The following is a 20,869-nucleotide window of genomic DNA, read 5'->3' as shown; positions in this document are numbered from 1 at the left end:
TATATTTATTTTTTATTTTTTTGTATTTTTATGAAGCCTAGATGGAGTTTAATTCAAACGAATTGTTAACATTTCAAATTGTTAAATATATAACGTGTTTGAAATTATGCACATTAGTATTCAGTAAAATAAAAATTCACATTTTAGTTTTTCAAAGAAAGTGTTAGTTTAATTTCTCATATCTTTTTAGGTAACTGGTATCAATCTCAGACAGGTTTGTTTAATAGTTTGCCAGGTCTTCTTAGGGAAATGGAAAATCTGCTTAAAGAGGTTGTTCCACATTATTAAGCTAGTCAAATTTCTCATGCAATATGGGAAGGAAGAAAGATCTTTCTGAAGATAAAACATTGCAATGGCCTGCAAAAGGCCTAAAACAACTAATATTTTCTGAAAATTGAATAGAGATTATTGAACTGTCAAAAGATTTGTGAGTGACTTAGAGCAAAGAAGAACCCAGTCAGAAAAGGCTTATTAAGTAAGGTTTCTGTCAAATAAATAATTGTATTTTAAGGGCAGCTGTAAAAAAAAAAAAAAAAAAGCCACTGTTGAGCAGCAAGCAGGTATTTGAAGCTGCTGGAGTCTCTGTAGACTGAAATGCAGCTTTATGCACAACTGTCAGCCTGCATGGAGAGATTCTTGAGACTCAAGAAACTCAAGCAGCTTTTAATTTGTTTGACAGAAACTTTCCTTTTATTAAGCCTTATCTGACTGAGTTCTTCTGTGCTCTAAGTCACACACAAATCTTTTGACAATTGAATCTCTATTCAGTTTTCTCAAAATATTAGTTTATAATTAATATTACACTGTTTCCTGCTTTTGAATATTGATATTAATTTAATCTTCAATTCCTGCTCTATATGCAAATTTAATGCAGTTAAAGTCAATGAAAGAAACAGAAAAGAGCTGCATTTAACTTATGATTTATCAGTTCATTTCAAGATCAAAGGAGAGAGAGACTGGCATCAGCACTGGTAAGATCATTTAGTTTTAATGCTTTTTATGAAAATGTGTTGAGTGTCTGCAACGTACTTTCAGTTTCATTTGCAGCAGTTTGCACCTTGGTTTGATGCTCAGCTGCTCATTTTTGGCTATGTGTGTTGCATTATCTCTGTCATATCTGGCTTTAACGTGTCATATAGCCTATAACACGCTCTCAAACATTTACTTTTTAACATTCTGGGAGGCATAACATTTACATATGTGGTTTCAACAACCAGATGTATTTAGACTTTTGTTTGGAATGTGTCCCAGACCACCTCCTGAAGTAGTTTTGAGTCATCGGATTTATAAAAGTTAAATGCATTTTGAAGGGCTTTTACACCTTGTTTTGTATAGATCAATTTGGTAGAGCATCACGTTATATGATAATATGGAATCATGTGATCATGGGTTCGATCTCAGAGAACGCAAGTGCTCATAAAATGTATATGCACTGTAAATCACGACTTTGCATGATTTCTGTTAGGGTAGGTTTAGGGGTGGGGTTAGGAGTGGTCATTTGTACGAAATCGTATGAATTAGCCAATTGCCATGAGATCGGGTTGGACCATGTAAAAAATCCACAAATTGCCTTTTAAATAAACACGCTTTTTGATTGGTAATGACAGTCATTCATCATTTCATAACGACAGACGCAACACGACACTGTCATTATTTTTACGCCTGCTAGGGGGCACTAAACTTTAAAACGTAAATATAGGTCATAATAAGGTGCTTGCACAAACAACCTACAGGGTCTTTTTTTGTTGGAAGACAGTCTAAATCCCACCATGATGTAACTTCTTAAGTGTATGTAATCCTTAAGATGGTGAATCTCTTTACTCCATCTTATGGTAACTTAAACTCAATAAAAATAAGAATAAGGAAACAGTGGCCTGTTGCTTAGACTAGACCAGTCTTAAAACTTAATAATTATTTTTTTTTCTTCTTTTCTAGTCTGGTCTTTTTTTTTTAAGTTATTTTTAATTATTTTTTTTTTCAGTACAATTTAGTGAGTTTTTTATAGTCAGTTACATAATAAGATTAATAAATGAAGCACTACAAAAATGTCAAAATCACTGTAGCATTTTTATTGCATGTAATATAAACCTAAAACTATATTATTAACCTAAAATAAATTCAGCCATCACATGCAGAATTGTTTTTTCCAGCATTCAATTCATTTTTTTAAGTATGAACTTACTTTTTTGATGCATAACATGACGTGATTAGCAAAAGGCAGGCATGTAACTGTGTGCAGCCTTTCAAAGCAAAGAATGTTGTATGTTCAGCAAATTTTTTTTGTTCACCTATATAACAGCACACACACACACACACACCACATCATACTTGCGGTGAAGTGAGAATAAAGTGATTAGAGTTGGACACACAAACCTGGACCAGGATGAAGGTTTTAGTTGTCCACATCTGGCTTCTCTTACTACTTCTGTACCAAGCAAACAGGAGCCTGGCTTCAGGTAAGACAGACAACACTCCTCCGGTAACCTGTGTGTATATATCTTCTGTGAAAAGCTCACAGAACAAAGAAAGAAGTGCTGCATTATTTTTTATTTACAACCAAAGTGGTAACACTTTACATTAAGTTTTCCATTATAAAAAAGGTTAATTAAGGTGTTATATTCAGACAGAAGGGTGTTGTATTTGTGAACTTGATGTAAAGTAAACACCTGTGAACCATTTATCGAGTTATAAACCTTAAGAACCTGTGAAACAGCACCTTGATGTAAAGTGGAACTCTATGTACCATTTATTCATGAGTTAAAAATATTAATAACCTGTGATGGTGCACCTCGATGTAAAGTGGACACATGTGAATCATATATTCATTATTAATGCTCATACAGAAGAGAGTGTTTTTCTCTGGTGACATTTTATTGTTGATGCGCTACATCAGTAAACACAACTTTAAACCTGAAAAAAAAGAGTAATCTTTTCTTTTACAGCACATTGGAAATTAATTGAGAATGGCTTCTCATGAAAAGTGGCTTGAGCAAGTAAACTCACATAAGACAAATCAGAGAAACAGTCAAGTATTTCACCAAATGATAACTAAGCATCACATTTATAAGACAAAAATAACTGATAAACACAAGCTGAATAAAGGTACCCAAATATTTATTTTATCTATTTTAAATTATGCAATAATCAGTTAATCAACGACTGAATGTACCGTTATAGAACATTAACATATTGAAAAACAGTTTGCAATGTCACCTCAGTTAGCTTACCTGTAAAATCGGTAAACACAATGTGAGATTAAAATTTTACTTCAGATCACATTGGGACAGTGTGACAACTTCTTATGAATTGTGAATTATTGGATGTTCACCAGCGCCATCTCTTGTCACACACCAGAACACACATGCTTTAGTGATGTGAACCTGAAAGGGTAAATAAGCCAAGTATAGCCTACTACTAATAAAAAATACACACTAATATATATATTTGTCACTGCTGGTTTTGAAGAGCAGTGAGGAAGCAGGATTTAGATGCAGCAAAATATTTTTTTATTAAGAAGATAACTATAGTCAGGAAAAACGCAGAACAACAAACCATGCCTGGCTGTAAAAACAGCTTAAAAGACAGCATAGGCGGGTTGGCTGGTTTTAGCTGGTATCCCAGTCTGGCCAAGCTGGTGTTCAACTGGTTTTAGCTAAGAATAGTGATCAAAACCCCTCTAAAACCAGGCTGGGAGGCCAGCTAAAACCAGCTTAAGCTTTGTTTTGCTTGTTTGTTTCAGCAGGGAGATGAAATCAGACAACAGAAGACTAAATCTTAGGGTTATGAATATAGACAAAACTAAATGAGACACAGATTGAACCGAATCGCAAATACTCTTGGAGATAAAGACACTCTTTCACAAATGTGTATAATTTCAACAGCATTACTGTAATCTGTATATTATAATTTAGGTTATTTGAAGCTATGTTAAGTCATGAGACTTATTAGGAATTGCATTTCTTTCTTTTAGTTTCACTCTGATCCATCACAGAGTTGTGTCTTCAAGACACAACAAATGCTGAAATTTCAAATTGCATATCCATAACGGATGGAGTTTAATTTGCTGACAATTTTAATAGATTGCACAGGCCTGTAACATATATTAATACAATTAGAATATCAGTGTTAGACACCTGTGAAAGTTCACATAAATTATATGTTGTTATATAATTTCAGATGTGCAAATTTGTATCTTGTTGCTTTGTTAGTTATATACTGTTACATTTTGGAAATAAAAACGGTTAACATCACCAAAGCCTGTGTCTGTAGTTGCCTGTGTGTTACCAAAGCCTGTAGTTGGTGCTAGTGAGCATCTGATAATCCACTTTTCCACTTAAAAGTCACGTTGTCAGGAGGTGACATTGCATACTAGATTTTTGAAATGTTTACATGTGTAATCTCTTTGTTAGTTTGGTGTTAGCTACCATACAAATAACTGCATCAATGCTTCCGCAGGTGGATAGCCAAACGCTCATGCTACAGTGGCCTTCATTATGATATCAAAAATATTATTGATCGCATATTACTAATGATATGTAGTGGTACATTCAGTCATTGATTGCTGATTATTACAAAACTTTTATAATAAATATTTAGGTGCTTTTATTCAACTTGTATTTATCAAATGGTTTTGGCTTATAGATGGGATATATAGAAGTTTTCATTTGGTGGAATACTTATTTGTTTCTCTGAATTCTTTAATGTGAGTTCCCTTTCTAATGGTTGGATGCTAGGAGGACACCCTCATGTGTGAATATACTTCCAATCTGATTGGATGGCGACAGTCCGTGATGTCACTAGTGCAGCACCCGGAATTATAAGTGAAAGTGACGTGACGTGTAGCCAAGTATGGTGTCCCATAGTTAGAATTTGTGCTCTGCATTTCACACATCCATGTTCACACACACAGGAGTGAGTAGTGAACACACATACACTGTGAACACACACCCAGAGCAGTTTGCAGCCATTGCTTTGCTCAAGGGTCTCACCTCAGTTGTGTATAGAAGTTGAAGGAGAGTGCTGTTCATTCACTCCCTCCACCTGCATTTCCTCCCAGTACTGAGACTCGAACCCGCAACTGTCTCTGTAAACATTAGGCCACAGCTGCCCCAAGAGGGTGCATGTAGTAAGTCATCAGATTTTCGTCTTCAGGAGCCATTTGTTTGTTAGTGTGTTAGGGCTGATGATGGAGAAATTCCCTGCCAAGCATTTCAGGAAATGTGTGCCTCCATGTCCTAGATATCGGACACCTGAGGAAGCAACTTGTATGTTATGTGCTTGGGTGAGAAGTGTTATAAACGTGACTAAACGCCATGAATGTCGATAACAACTGCTTTATTTGGCTCCCCTCTCAGTAGAACCTTAACCAACAGCGCCCTCACCAGGTGATGCAGCACACATATTACATCTCCCCTTTTTTCACCACGTTACATAGTAACAAAACATAACAGGAACAGTAATTCAACATAACTGGGGATAGACGTTACTAAATTAAGGAGTACCAACACATTACAGTAAACAGTAATTTAATATGCATCCTAAAGAGTCTCAGTTCATAAATCTAATCTCATAGGTGGTTTATTAACTCTTTTAGGATATCTCGCTTCTGTAATGCTGAGCTCTGTCACACTGGACTGTACATAGACCACAAAATAGAACAAAGCCCAGTGTGATGCATGTTCCTGATGGCAGCCACCTTTTCCGGGTCTGGTTTAAGTCCATCTGCAGTCAGCAATTGGTCCATGTAGCTAACTTCTTTTGCTTTGAATGTACATTTCTCTGGATTTAGTTTTATGTTCCTTTCTCTGATGCGCTGCATTACTTTTTCCAGTCTTTTGTCATGCTGTTGCTCGTTCTCCCCCAGATCAATTTTTCATCCACAGTCACTTCAACAGCTTCCAAGTCTTCAAATATTTGGGACATAATTCTTTGAAACATCTCTCCAGTACAGCTAATTCCAAACGGCAGCCTTTTATAGGGAAATCTTCCGAAAGGACTGTTGAAGGTGCATAATTTAGAACTCTCAGTCCCATTTTATTTGCCAGTAACCAGACTGTGCATCGAGTTTGGTGAATACCTTAGCATCAGTCATTCTTGTCACCACTTCCTCAATTGTTGTCATTGGGTAATGCTCGCTTTCAATTGCAACATTATAATCTTACGGACATATTCCATGCACATTCTGACTTTCTTCTTTTCCAGTTTCCATATAGTGACCATACCGTTGACCCACGCTTTGGGCTCCACCACCCTTTCAAAATCCATTTACTAGCAAAATGATTCCTTTTTCCACATATTTTGCAGTTTACTCCGTATGCTGGACATTTACCTTTGTTGTGATCTCTTCCACAGTACTTACCAGTGGCGAACTGGGATAGTAAATCAGGCCGGGAATGATCTTACTGATGATCTTATAAATCATAAAAGCACATATTGTTCTAAGAGTATAGCCAGCATGTTTAGTTTTGCTTATAGCTTAAACTTTACCCGAAGGTTCCTGCTCTGACTCAAAAGCTGAACTGTTCATCCTCTCAACAGCAGGAGCACTTGCAGCACTAGTGCTACTGTTGCTTCCTTCGTCACCTTCAGAATAAATAAATAAACATTGTAGACTAGGCTACATATTGTATGCTAGAAATGGAAAATCAAAATTTCTGGTCAAATTTGGCACTAAAAAAATTCTGTATCCCTATATGTAAAACAGTGTGCTAGTTTTGTCATTAAGATGCTCTTTTAAAACTTCTATCATTATATATATTTTGTAAAATTTTTTTAGAATAGTTTGTATCTATTGTAAATCTCTTTGGATGAAACCGTCCGTCTGCCAAATGATTACATAAATATAAGGGGTGGAACAGTTCAGCTTTTTCACGGTTCGGTTTGTTTCATGGTTTTAGAGTCACTGTTTCGGTACCGTTGTATGTGCTATGTTTATGGAAAAACTCTACTTTCAAAAAATATGTATTTTATCATATTATTAAGAATATTCTAACTACAAGCAACCAGCACAAATAAATACAATAGAGTAAAGCTACAAATAAAATAAACTGACTTTCAGGGTTTTTTAGGTAGGTAATAGCATAGTTTTTGAGTACAGAAATTGAATAAAGTAATCAAATGTAAAACAGCATTGCATTTTGGACTATAAATTAAAGATAAATCATTTATTAAAGTTACAAAAGCTTTTCAATCAAGAGCAGTTGTGAGTGATTTCTTTGTTGTTGCTGTTCTATTAATATAAAGACTGTCACTTTAAAAGAATGCACTGATCCAGTGTTCATATTCGTATTGAACAAGAGTGAATGGTTTGGCCGTTTTTTTTTTTTTTCCATCGCTGTTGTTGTAATGTCTGGGAAGCCAGAATGTTGATCCATTAACAGAAACATATATGATACTGAACCCTATGTCACAGTGTCTGGCCTGTGTATCCCTGGGTGTCCACTAGAGGTCTCACTTCCCCTTATCGTCACTCCACTTCAGAACTACATTTCCCACAAGCCTTATCTGTATTCATCACTGTTCATTGTATTCAGATGTCCCCACTTACATTGTTTGCACCTGTTTATAAATACCCTGGTTGTTCTGCCATTGTTACGGAGTCCTTGTTTAATGTCACCCTGCTTTTTCTGGTTCCCTTGTGGATGTTTGTGTTTCGGACTGCTTATCTGGATTTTGACCTTTGCCTGGCTGTTTCTGATTTTGGATTGTCCCAATAAAACACTGCAATTGGATCTACCTGTTTGTGTGCGTGTCGTGACAGAAGGACTCCGTCATGCCTAGATCCAGCGGTGTGGGATTTCGAATCTGTTCCCCAGCCACCATGGAGGAACGGAGGGGGAGATTCCTGAACTTAACCACCCTTCGTCAAAGGGGGAGTGAGGTGGGTGGCCTGGTGCAATTGTTTTGGACTATGGCAGTCGGGTTAGGTTATAATGATGCAGCACTGAAAGCCTTGTTTAATGATTGCCTGGATGACCCTTTGCCTCAATGGAAGATGAAGGGGTTGGAGATCCTGGACTTTTGGGGGTTTACCCATTACCTGTGCCATCGTGCTCAGTGGGATGCAGCAACCACACCTGAGTCTCCAGACAAGACTGCCGCCAGCCCAGCGCCGCAGCACCAGATGGCCGCCAGCCCAGTGCCACAGCACCAGATGGCCGCCAGCCCAGCACCATTGCACAGGATGGCCGAATCTACACCTGTGTTGCCAGACAAGATGGCTTGACTCAACACCTGAGTCTTCCGTCAAGGTGCCACCGACTCGCCATCATAGAGGGCGGAGGAGGAGGAGACAGGCGTGTCCTCTACTGTTCCTCAAAGCCCGGAGGACGTTCCCGAGCGGGCCGCTGCCGTCCAGGAGGATGTTCCCGAGCGGGCCGCTGCCATGCCCGATGCTGTTCCGGAGGTCGAGGCGGTGCCCGATGCTGTTTCCGGAGGCCGAGGCTGGTGCCCGATGCCGTGACCGAGGCGGTGCCCGAGGCCATTCCCGAGGTGGTGCCGTGACCCGAGGCGGTGCCCGATGTTCTTGGGGTTTTTGGGTGTTGTGGTCTGTAGAAGTGTGGAGGGGAGTAGAGGGGAGATGTGGTGGTTTGTAATGGTTTCAATAGTCTTAGGTGTACATGAGATTCCATGACAGTGTCATTAACATATCTAAGTGAAGCCCAAAACTGTCACAGTTATGCTCTGTTCATGGACTTTGATTGTGTTTCTTTCATTTCCTGTTCAGTTTTGTTCCTTGACCTAGTTTTCCTTAGTTCCCTTGATTAGTTAATTCGGTTCAACTGTGTCCTGTTAATAAAGTCATTAGTTCCTCTCTTATGTTTGTATAAATATTCCTTGTTTAGTTCTCTCAGTTGCCGGTTATTGTTTATGACGTTGGTTGCCTCTCTTCCTGGATTTCCTGTCTGTTCATCTGTGGATTATTATTAAAGACTTTGTATTAGTCAATTCATGCATCATGCACTTGATCTCACATCAGCGAGTGTGACAAAAACAAGCAGAATAAGCAGAGAATCATAGAAAATAGTGCCATCAGCATTCAGCAAATATGTATTTATTAGGGGTGTAACAACACATCGATATGGATTGATATTGCTCTGGGTGTGTGGTCGCAGTGTGTGTGTGTTCACAGTATGTGTGTGTGTGTATGTAATCATTACTCACTGCTGTGGGTGTGCACTTGGATGGGTTAAAGGGGTCATCGGATGCCCATTTTCCACAAGTTGATATGATTCATTAGGGTCTTAATGAAAACTCTGTAACATAGTTTGGTTACAATTTCTCAATGGTAGTGTAAAAACATTTTTTACCCTGTCAAAAACAGTTCTTTTGAGAGCAAGCCTTTTTTATTATTTTCCTTTAAATGTCAATGAGCTCTGCTCAGCCTGCCCCTCTCTAATGAGCCGCTCTCTGAGGGACTGTTTACTTCAGCCGTATTCATCGTGAAACTTGCTAATTAGCACATTATTAGGAAAGGCAATTTGCAAAGATTCATTAAAAAACCTTATACTCCCTTTTCTGGAGGTGAAGCTGGATCACAAAAGATTTGCGCGAGCATGAATGCATTTAGGAAAATTGGGGCGCATTCCCTTCAAAAACAAACATAATCCACTGCGTGGACACCTGAGGTCTGGAGTGCCAAGGCCGGAGCTGACAGTTCAGGCAATGAGGTGGGGATCTGAAAGACTGAGGTGGAACCGGAGCAACTAGAAGAGGATGGAGCCGGAGGGAAGGAGGAGCCTGACAGAGCCAGAAGGCCGGAGTGACGAGGCAAAGCCAGAGGAGTGGAGTCCCGAGGCGATGGATGGTTGACGACTGACCAGGGTGGAGCCGGAAAGACGAAGGAGCCTGGTGGAGCCATTGGGATGACGGGCCACAGTGGAATTGAGGGAGCCAGGATGAGGTATGGGGGTTGGAGGCTGGGGGGATGGTTCAGAGGACCGGGGGCTAAGCGGAGCTGGAGACTGGAAGGCCCGAGGCGGATCAGAGCATCCGGATGGTGCTGACCAAGGGTGAGCTGAGGAACTAACAGGCACCAGCAGAGACTGAGCTGAGAAACAGGCTGGCATAAGAGGCAGGAGAGGGAGGCTGGGAGGGAACTTAAGCGTTATAGGGATCTTAGGAGAAACAGGAGCATTTGGCGTTACCAGTGGAGACTCAGGAGCACTGGGCGGAACCAGCGGAGACTCAGGAGAGCTGGACAGAACCAGCGGAGACCCAGGAGACGTAGGAGAGCTAGACGGAACCAGCGGAGACTCCCCAAAAGAGAAGAGAAAAGGAGAACGCAGAGTGACTCTACCTTAATAATGGCTGGTTATTCTATAACGTGCTGGTGCAGTATAAACGCACGACAAAAGAGAATAATCCACAAGGAGACCTTTTAATCTACCTAAAACAGAATCCAGGAGCAGAGAGCAACGCAACAACAAACAATAACCGGCAAAGGACTGATGACATGATTGACTGAACACAGGTGAACAGAATGACATAATCAGGACAATAAAGGAAAACTAGGTCAAAGGCACAAAACAAGGCAGGAGACCAGGGCAGTATTCCAAAAAGAAGGTTATGTGACATACTCAGGTATGTTTGAGGATAAGCGAACGGATAACCTCAGTTTTCGTTTCCAAAATCAGAGGTAGCTTTCAGGCTATGTAAGTAACCATAGCAACTTGCTCTCTGAAGATAACCTGCTCCGGAGCAGGTTATGTTCCAGAGTTAGTTCACTTCACCGCATGATCTACTGACAAGCCTTCAGTGGGCGGATAGCACACAATAATATATATTACATATATTATATATTACTACAATACTGTAATACAGTTATGTATATAGCCTACTATATATATAAATCTGTATTGTATCTAACTAACATGGTTATTATATTTTATTGCCATATCAGTTATTTGTAGAAATTATAAAACATTATTATGACAGGGTAATATTTAATTTACTATATCATACATATTTATTACATTTTATATTATCATCTCACACATGGATCTGCATTTTCTATAATGTATTTCTATAATAAAAATACATATCTGTTATGACTTAATATATAATTAGCATCAAACAAACAATATAAACCTAATTCTCAAGGATTAAAGAGTAAACGGAAAAAAAGAAAAATGACTGCACAACCGTCAAATTCGGTGGCGACATAAACTCAGCATGTAAATGATGTCAATATGTATTATCAATATGATTATTAAAATCACCCAGGATGATTACATTTGAAGACACAGAAAATGGAGAGGTCAAAATCTCAGAAAAGTCAGTAAAAAAATAGGACCGGTCTCAGTTACGTAGCGTTCCTTTAACAGAAAAAAACTTTTGCCAAAGCATGTTTCTATTCCTATGCAGAATATGTGCATCACTAAGTATTGCTGTTATTTATATAGCCACGTCTTGATCATTTTAAGAACTGCACACAACTCTGTTCTTTGTCAATATCTTGGGTCTTTCAGGTCAATGTTCAGTACCCACAGTGCTCTGCTGTCTTGGACTTGATAATGGATGCTACCGTGGCTGTTATTGTGATGAGGCTTGCCTCACCATCGGTGACTGTTGTCCTGACTACAATCAGACATGCTTTCAATGTAAGACTAAATACTCTTAACACAAATCATTCATCTAAGACAGGGGTAGGCAAGTTCGGTCCTGGAGAGCCGCTGTCCTGCAGAGTTTAGCTCCAACCTTAAAAAAAATGACATCTTTTGATGGCCTTGGTAATCCTAAAGACATTGATTAGCTTGTTCATGTTTATTTGTTTACGTTTGGAGCCAAACTCTGCAGGACAGTGGCTCTCTAGGACCGAACTTGCCTACCCCAGATCTAAGTTATCCTAATACATTTAAAAAGTGTTAAAAATCACAATACTTTAAAGTCACAGAATCTAATCCTACATCATTGTCCTCATCTTTATCATTATCAGTACATTCACTGCCTTCATCTCCATCCTCACCAACCACATTACCAACATCAACGTCTTCACAAACTTCAGCACCATCACCATCAACCTCATTACCACCATCAACAACAACATCAACATCTTCACAAACCTCAGCACCATCATCAACCTCTCCAACGACATCATCAATAGAACCGCTATCAGGTGACTGTTTCAACTGTTTTAATTAATTTAATTGGCTGTTTCCCATATTGCACATGTAAGCCTGTTAACACATGATTTTTATGTGAGATAACGTGTTTTAGGTTAGAAAAACCCAAACTGAGTGATTGTCATGCTTAAAAAAACAGTCTGGTATCACAATTATTCCTTGTCACAAATGTTTTTATATGAGTTTAGTGTAGTGATTTTTAAATGTTAGAGGGCAGAACATCATAAGGGATGACAAAAAATGTACAAAGGCATCTGTGTTTGCATTTCTTAGCAAAATAAGCTGCAACGATGACCAAACTTTTTTGACATGAGTCAGAGGTATGCAAGATTAGAACAGGTGCACTATTTTAGGACTGCAACTAACGATCAATCAATGTCTATCAATTCCTTTTTTTCCATTGTTGATAAGCGATTTTATTGATTAGTTGTTGCAGCTCTACACTATTTTTTTTTTCATAAATTAACAAAATGTAAATGAGTCAATACACCATCAATCCTTTTTCCAAACGTGTTTTTGTCTTACGCTGATTCACCATGGTAAGCACTGTATAAGTATTAATATTTTAGCTTAAGCGGGATGGTAACACTTCAGTATAGGGAACGATTCTCACTATTAACTAGTTGCTTATTAGCATGCCTGTTATTAACATATTGCCTGTTTATTAGTCAAATATAGAGCACGTTATTCTGGCATAACCAGAATCTACATCTCCCTAATCCTACCCAATACCTAAAGTTTAACAGCTACCTCACTAACTATTAATAACAAGCAAAATCAGGCGGGAGATTATTGAGGCAAAAAGTCGTAGTTTATGGTTTGCTAATAGCAAGAATTGAAAAGTAAGTGGTGACCAGAACAACAAATGAGAACAAAGGTGTGCCCTTTAGAATGACTGGGCAATTTAACAATTTGCTGCACACAAAAAACTATCCAGACAAGATAAAAAATTCAGCTTGTGCTTGCTATTAGTGACTGTAACGTGGCTGGTGCGGTAGAAAAACATCGGACAACGGAGAATAGTCCACAAGGAAGTCTTTTTAATAACTTTCTAATACAGAATCCAGGTTGCAGAAGAGTCATATGCAACAAACGCGTCAACTATCAGGAATTCACACCTGATAAGACAAGGCCTTGCATAATGGCTGGCCTAATGAGCCAATCATCAGCTGTGTGTCCTGAGGGGATGAGTTACAAGAAAGAATGGGAGGACAAAATAAATGTTATATTTTATTTTTGTAGTTTATTTAGAATATATTTAATTATCCCCAACATAATTTAATATTCACTTGTGGTGCAGTTAAACTTTTATTAGGAAAAATCAAAGCTACTTTCAAACTGATTTTTTGCATCATTACTCCAGTCACACAACCTTCAGAATCCTTGTTAACAATCTTATTTTCTACAAAACAAACATTATTGTTAGATTATCACTTATTATTAGTATTATTATATTATTATTAATGTTGAAAAGAGCTGAGAATATTGTTTTTAGGTTTTTTAGGGGGGAAATTGAAAGAACAGCAATGATTGTTACATTTGTTACAGTTACATTTATGTGACATTTATATTATGTTACATCATTCTAAATCAAAATACATATCTGATATTACTTAATATATAATTAGCATTAAACAAACAATATAATTCACATTCTCAAGGATTAAAGATTAAATGGAAAAAAAAAAAAAAATGATTGCACAGCCATCAATTAGGTGGTGATATGCACTGAGCATGTAAACAAGTAATGAACAAAAGAAGAAGAAGAAAAACGGCATGGCGCGCTTTTTCTTAGCGTCCGTTTTTATAGTGACTCGTCGAGTCACTAGGTTAACCCTGCTTTCTGGAATACACCCCAGAACAGGGAGTATAAATACGAAAAGCAAACAAGGGACTGATGACCTGATTGACCGAACACAGGTGAACAGAATGACATAATCAGGACAACGAAGGAAAACTAGGTCAAAGGAACAAAACAAGGCAGGAAACCTGGGGGATATTCCAAAAAGCAGGTTATGTGACATACCCAGGTATGTTTGAGGATCAGCGAGCGGACAACCTCAACTTTCGTTTCTAAAATCGGAGGTAACTATAAGGGTATGTAAGTATCCATAGCAACTTGCTTTCTGAAGATAACATGTTTTGTTTCTGGTTATGTTGGTGGGTTAGTTCACTTCAGCGCATGACCTACTGACGAGCCTTCAGTGGGTGTGACAGATAGCACACAATATAATATATTAGTACAATACTGTTATGTATATAGTCTACTATATATATATATATATATATATATATATATATATATATATATATATATATATATATATATATATATATATACATACACACACATATGTAATAAAAATACATATCTGATATGACTTAATATATAATTAGCATCAAACAAACAATATAAAACTTATTCTCAAGGATTAAAGAGTAAACGCAAAAAAAGAAAAATGATTGCACAACCGTCAATTAGGTGGCGATATAAACTAAGCATGTAAATGACCATTGAACAAAAGAAGAAGAAAGAAACAGCATGACATTTCTATTCCTATGCAGAATTTGTGCATCACCAAGTATTGCTGTTACATCGACACGTCTTGATCATTTTAAGAACTGCACACAACTCTGTTCTTTGTCAATATCTTGGGTCTTTCAGGTCACTGTTCAGTGCCCACAGTGCTCTGCTGTCTTGGACTTGATAATGGATGCTACCGTGGGTGTTTTTGTGATGAGGCTTGCCTCACCATCGGTGACTGTTGTCCTGACTACAATCAGACATGCTTTCAATGTAAGACTTTCTAACCTCTTAACACAAATCATTTATCTTAGACAGGGGTAGGCAAGTTCTGTCTTAGAGAGCCGCTGTCCTGCAGAGTTTAGCTCCAACCTTTAAAAAAATATGTCATCTTTTGATAGCCTTGGTAATCCTGAAGACATTGATTAGCTTGTTCATGTGTGTTTGATTAAGTTTGGAGCCAAACTCTGCAGAACAGCGGCTATCTAGGACCGAACTTGACTACCCCAGATCAAAGATATCTAGGATAAATGTATAGTGTTCTTGTGGCTCAGTGGTAGAGCATTGCATTAGCAGCGCAAAAGGTTGTGGGTTCGATTCCCAGGGAACACATGTTAAGTAAAAAGTGTTAACCTAAATGCACTGTAAGTTGCTTTGGATAAAAATGTCTGCTAAATGCATAAATGTATTTAAAAAGTGTTAAAAATCACAATACTTTAAAGACACAGAACCTAATCCTACATCATTGTCCTCATCTTTACCATTATCAGCACATTCACTGCCTTCATCTCCATCCTCACCAACCACATTACCAACATCAACGTCTTCACAAACCTCAGCACCATCATCAACCTCTCCAACAACATCATCAATAGAACCGCTATCAGGTGACTGTTTTAACTAATTTAATTAATTTAATTGGCTGTTTCCCATATTGCACATGTAAGCCTGTTAACACATGATTTTTATGTGAGATAACATGTTTTAGGTTAGAAAAACCCAAACTGAGTGATTGTCATGCTTAAAAAAACAGTCTGGTATCACAATTATTCCTTGTCACAAATGTTGATCTATGCAATGACAGTAGTGCTATTTAACCACTAGAGGGCAGAACATCATAAGGGATGACAAAAAATGTACAAAGGCATCTGTGTTTGCATTTCTTAGCAAAATAAGCTGCAACGATGACCAAGCTTTTTTGCCATGAGTCAGAAGTATGCAAGATTAGAACAGGTGCACTATTTTAGAGCTGCAACTAACGATTAATCAATGTCTGTCAATTCCTTTTTTTCCATTGTTGTTAAGCGATTTTACTGATTAGTTGTTGTAGCTCTACACTATTTTTTTTTTTCATAAATTAACAAAATGTAAATGAGTCAATACACCATTAATCCTTCTTCCAAACATGTTTTTGTCTTATGCTGATTCACCATGGTGATCCCTGTAAAAGTGTTTATATTTTAGCTAAAGCGGGATGCTTTTTGTGCTAAGTTGCGTACTTTCATCAGTCATCCATGTGCATACCAGAACAATGGTAACACTTCAGTATAGGGAACGATTCTCACTATTAACTAGTTGCTTATTAGCATGCCTGTTATTAACATATTGCCTGTTTATTAGTCAATATAGAGCATTTATTCTGCATAACCATATTCTACATCCCTAATCCTACCCAATACCTAAACTTAACGGCTACTTCACTAACTATTAATAACAAGCAAATCAGGAGATTATTGAGGCAAAAGTCGTAGTTTATGGTTTGCTAATAGCAAGAATTGAAAAGTAAGTGTGACCAGAACAACAAATGAGAACAAAGGTGTGCCCTTTAGAATGACTGGGCAATTTAACAATTTGCTGCACACCAAAACTCTCCGGACAAGATAAAAATTCACTTGTGCTTGCATTAGTGACTGTAACGTGCTGGTGCAGTAGAAACACACGACAAAGGAAAATAGTCCACAAGGAGACCTTTTAATCTACTTAAAACATAATCCAGGAGCAGAGAGCAATGCAAAAACAAACAATAACTGGCAAAGGACAGAACAGAACAGAACAGGGACTATAAATACTAAATCACAAATGAAGGACTAATGACATGATTGAATGAACACAGGTGATCAGAATAACATAATCAAGACAACAAAGAAAAAACTAGGTCAAAGGACCAAACAAGGCAGGAGACCAGGAACCGGGAAAAACACAACTAAAAATTCCACAAGTGTAACAGTTCGCCCCGCTCCCGGGAAGGCGCGTCCTCATGCCATGTAGAGTCTAACTGAGGAGGGAGGGGGTTCTGGAGAAGGACAGGAACAAAAAGAGTCCAAATGAGTCCATGGAGATATGACGACTGAGCAAGGTGGAGCCGGAGGGATGAGGTTATCATGGTGGAGCCAGTGGGATGACGGGCCACGGTGGAGACGAGGGAGCTAGTAGCCAAGGCGGAGCCAATGGTTCGAAGGACCGGGGTGAAGTACGGGACTCGGAGGCTGGAGTCAGAGACGGGATCTGCACCCCAAGCGGATCTGGAGACTGGAAGGCCCGAGGCGGATCAGAGCACCCGGATGGTGCTGACTGAGGGTGAGCTGAGGGACTACCAGGTACCAGCGGAGACTGAGCTGAGGAACAGGCTGGCATAAGAGGCAGGAGAGGGAGGCTGGGAGGGAACTTAAGAGTTATAGGGAGCTCAGGAGATGCAGGACCGCTGGGTGGAACCAGTGGAGACTCAGGAGCGCTGGGCGGACTCCCCAACCCAGTCCATTAAATCCTCTTTAAACATGTCCATTGGTTCTTCAAAGTAATGTCCACCAACCAGTTGCAGCTCACCCTCAGCGGCGGGAGTGTGGGTGGGACTCCCCTCCAAGCCCTCGAACTCCACGGGCACCCACTCTAAGAAAGCAGCCGAAACTCCCTCGAGGACCATCCCCAGACTGCTTTGCTCAGGTCGAGGTGTTAAGTCCGACGTAATGTACCCAGGCAGCTGTCTAGGCTCTAAAAAGTCCCTAGTATGGTCCTTGAGGGAGCGATCCCCTTGCTCCATGCAAAGGTGGCGGACGGCGGTTATATCCATAGGGAAGAAAATAAATAATTGAAGAGAAACCAAAAGAGAAGATAAGAGGAGAACGCCGCGTGACCTTCATAATGGCCGGTTATTCTATAACGTGCTGGTGCAGTATAAACGCACGACAAAAGAGAATAATCCACAAGGAGACCTTTTAATCTACTTAAAACAGAATGGGGGAGCAGAGAGCAACAACAAACAATAACCGGCAAAGGATAGAACAGGGGGGTATTCCAGAAAGCAGGTTATGTGACATACCCAGGTATGTTTAAGAGTAAGCGGATAACCTCAACTTTCGGTTCCAAAAACAGAGGTAACTTTCAGGGTGTGTTAGTAGTCATAGCAACTCACTCTCTGAACTTAACCGGCTCAGGAGCAGGTTATGTTCCAGGGTTAGTTCACTTCAGCGAGCCTTCAGTGGGCGTGACAGATAGCGCACAACATTATATAATATTACAATATGTAATATAGCCTATATATTTGATGTTAATGAGGAAGCGCTAATATAAGTAGGCTAATAAATAAGGTAATATATTATTCTAATATGATTATTTCTTTTATTGGCATATATAAGAGTTATCTGTATAAATTATAAAACACCATGACAAGGTAATTTTTAACTTATATTTATTTATTTTATTTATTACATTTTCTATTATCTTACACATGGATCGGCATTTTCTATAATGTCTAAATTCTAAATCAAAATACATATCTGATATGACTTAATATATAATTAGCATGAAACAAACAATATAATTCACATTCTCAAGGATTAAAGATTAAATGGAAAAAAATAAAAATGATTGCACAGCCATCAATTAGGTGGTGATATGCACTAAGCATGTAAACAACTAATTAACAAAAGAAGAAGAAAGAAACGGCATGGCGCGCTTTTTCTTAGCGTCTGTTTTTATAGTGACTCGTCGAGTCACTAGGTTAACCCTGCTTTCTGGAATACACCCCAGAACAGGGAGTATAAATACGAAAAGCAAACAAGGGACTAATGACATGATTGAATGAACACAGGTGAACAGAATGACATAATCAGGACAAGGAAGGAAAAATACAGTAGGTCAAAGGAAAAAAACAAGGCAGGAAACCAGGGGGGTATTCCAGAAAGCAGGTTATGTGACATACCCAGGTATGTTTGAGGATCAGCGAGCGGACAACCTCAACTTTCGTTTCTAAAATCAGAGGTAACTATAAGGGTATGTAAGTATCCATAGCAACTTGCTTTCTGAAGATAACCTGCTCTGGAGCAGGTTATGTTCCAGGGTTAGTTCACTTCAGCGCATGACCTACTGACGAGCCTTCAGTGGGTGTGACAGATAGCACACAATATAATATATTAGTACAATACTGTTATGTATATAGTCTACTATATATATATATATATATATAAATATATATATATATATATATATATATATATATATATATATATATATATACACATATATATATGTGTGTGTAATAAAAATACATATCTGATATGACTTAATATATAATTAGCATCAAACAAACAATATAAAACTTATTCTCAAGGAGTAAACGCAAACAAAGAAAAATGATTGCACAACCGTCAATTAGGTGGCGATATAAACTAAGCATGTAAATGACCATTGAACAAAAGAAGAAGAAAGAAACAGCATGACATTTCTATTCCTATGCAGAATATGTGCATCACCAAGTATTGCTGTTACATCGCCACGTCTTGATCATTTTAAGAACTGCACACAACTCTGTTCTTTGTCAATATCTTGGGTCTTTCAGGTCACTGTTCAGTGCCCACAGTGCTCTGCTGTCTTGGACTTGATAATGATTAAGTTTGTCACGGTATGCAGGTATATGCCGGTATGAAATTAAGCCTTGTCAACAAAGTGGGTCATAAACAGTAAACAATAAATAAAAAATAAACTTTTTTCTTATAACAAAATAATGTCTTCTGAACATTTAAATACAATAAAGCAATACAAAAAATATATTTAAAGTTAAAAGTTTTATACTGATTAAAGTGCTAAAGAACTTTGAAGACCCATAGGTATCACTTTACAATAAGATCTCATTAGTTAACCGGGCATACAGCATACAGCATACAGCGGTGTTGCGCATTTTGACCAGTTGATGGGAAAAGTATTCTTAAAATGCATTCCAATTCTCTGAATATTTGTGTATACATATAATTTATTCTCGGGAATTAGAAAATGCCCATGAGACCAATATCGTGCTCCATTCATATACCGCGATATTATCGCTTGCAATTGGACATATTCATTACCGCGATATATCGCATTACGATAGATTTTTTTTTAATGTCTTATAATATTTTTTTTTGTTTTATATAGATTTTTTTTTAAAATACAAACCATTATTTTATTTCAATATAAGTATTATTTATCTTTATATTTAATGATATTTATTTATATTGTACTTTAAATAACATTAAACATAATGTCAGAAAGATATCAGTTCTGCGGTTTCTCGTAAATACCAGTAGTGATGTTGTACAATGACAACGTTGTCGTGTCACCAGAAATAGAGTCATCAGTGTCCCAATGTGTAGTGTCCCAGGGTCCTTTACTGTCCTCACCAGTGCCGAAATCATGTAGACGATATACTGATTCATGAGCATGGGAGCTGGGGGGTTGGTTGATGATTGACACGGTTGTCTTTTGTTTTGTGGTTAGTAGTCAGAACTTTGTATTTCTATGCAGTTGGGAGCTAGGGAGCTGATTGACACAAACCCGGTTGTCTTGAGATTCATGACAGAAACACTTTAAATCTGTGTACGATGTCTTAGGTCTTATCCCTGTTGAAAAATCCAGCATTGCTGGTAACCAGCATAAGATGCAGTTAGCTGGTTTGCTATTTCTCAGCATGGGATGCTGGTTGCTGGTTTGGTGGTGACAAACATTTTATAATGTAAAGTTTTTAGAATCAGTTACTGACAGCTGGATTTTGACATGATCGAATCTCATATCTCTAAATGTTTTTAAAATAATTTGTGTAGAGAGCCTTTGAAACAGAAAGATGCTTTGATCGTTTGCTACATTTCACCAATTTGAATGTTTATTGTTTCACAAAAGAGAACTCGGTGAGGTACTGGTGCACTGTCTGTGAATCTCCTTTCTGCTTGACACACATGCGACTCTCGCGTACAGA

At 38.2% G+C, this 20,869-nt stretch overlaps 1 protein-coding gene across 1 annotated transcript; it reads left to right on the top strand.

The window, feature by feature from the left end:
• The first annotated feature begins 2,303 nt into the window (after positions 1-2,303).
• On the top strand, positions 2,304-19,533 carry LOC109110623 (putative protein TPRXL). Its single transcript, XM_042746328.1, has 6 exons — positions 2,304-2,456; positions 11,469-11,600; positions 11,936-12,115; positions 14,788-14,919; positions 15,417-15,533; positions 19,481-19,533. Exons 1-6 carry the CDS (start codon positions 2,384-2,386, stop codon positions 19,531-19,533), a joined length of 687 nt encoding a protein of 228 aa, XP_042602262.1. The 5' UTR covers positions 2,304-2,383.
• The last annotated feature ends 1,336 nt before the right edge of the window (positions 19,534-20,869 follow it).

The sequence above is a fragment of the Cyprinus carpio genome, chromosome A4, assembly GCF_018340385.1.
Source record: "Cyprinus carpio isolate SPL01 chromosome A4, ASM1834038v1, whole genome shotgun sequence".
Taxonomy (NCBI): Eukaryota; Metazoa; Chordata; class Actinopteri; order Cypriniformes; family Cyprinidae; genus Cyprinus; species Cyprinus carpio.
The sequence above is the reverse complement of the archived record's forward strand: the minus strand, read 5'-3'. Positions and strand labels throughout refer to the sequence as shown.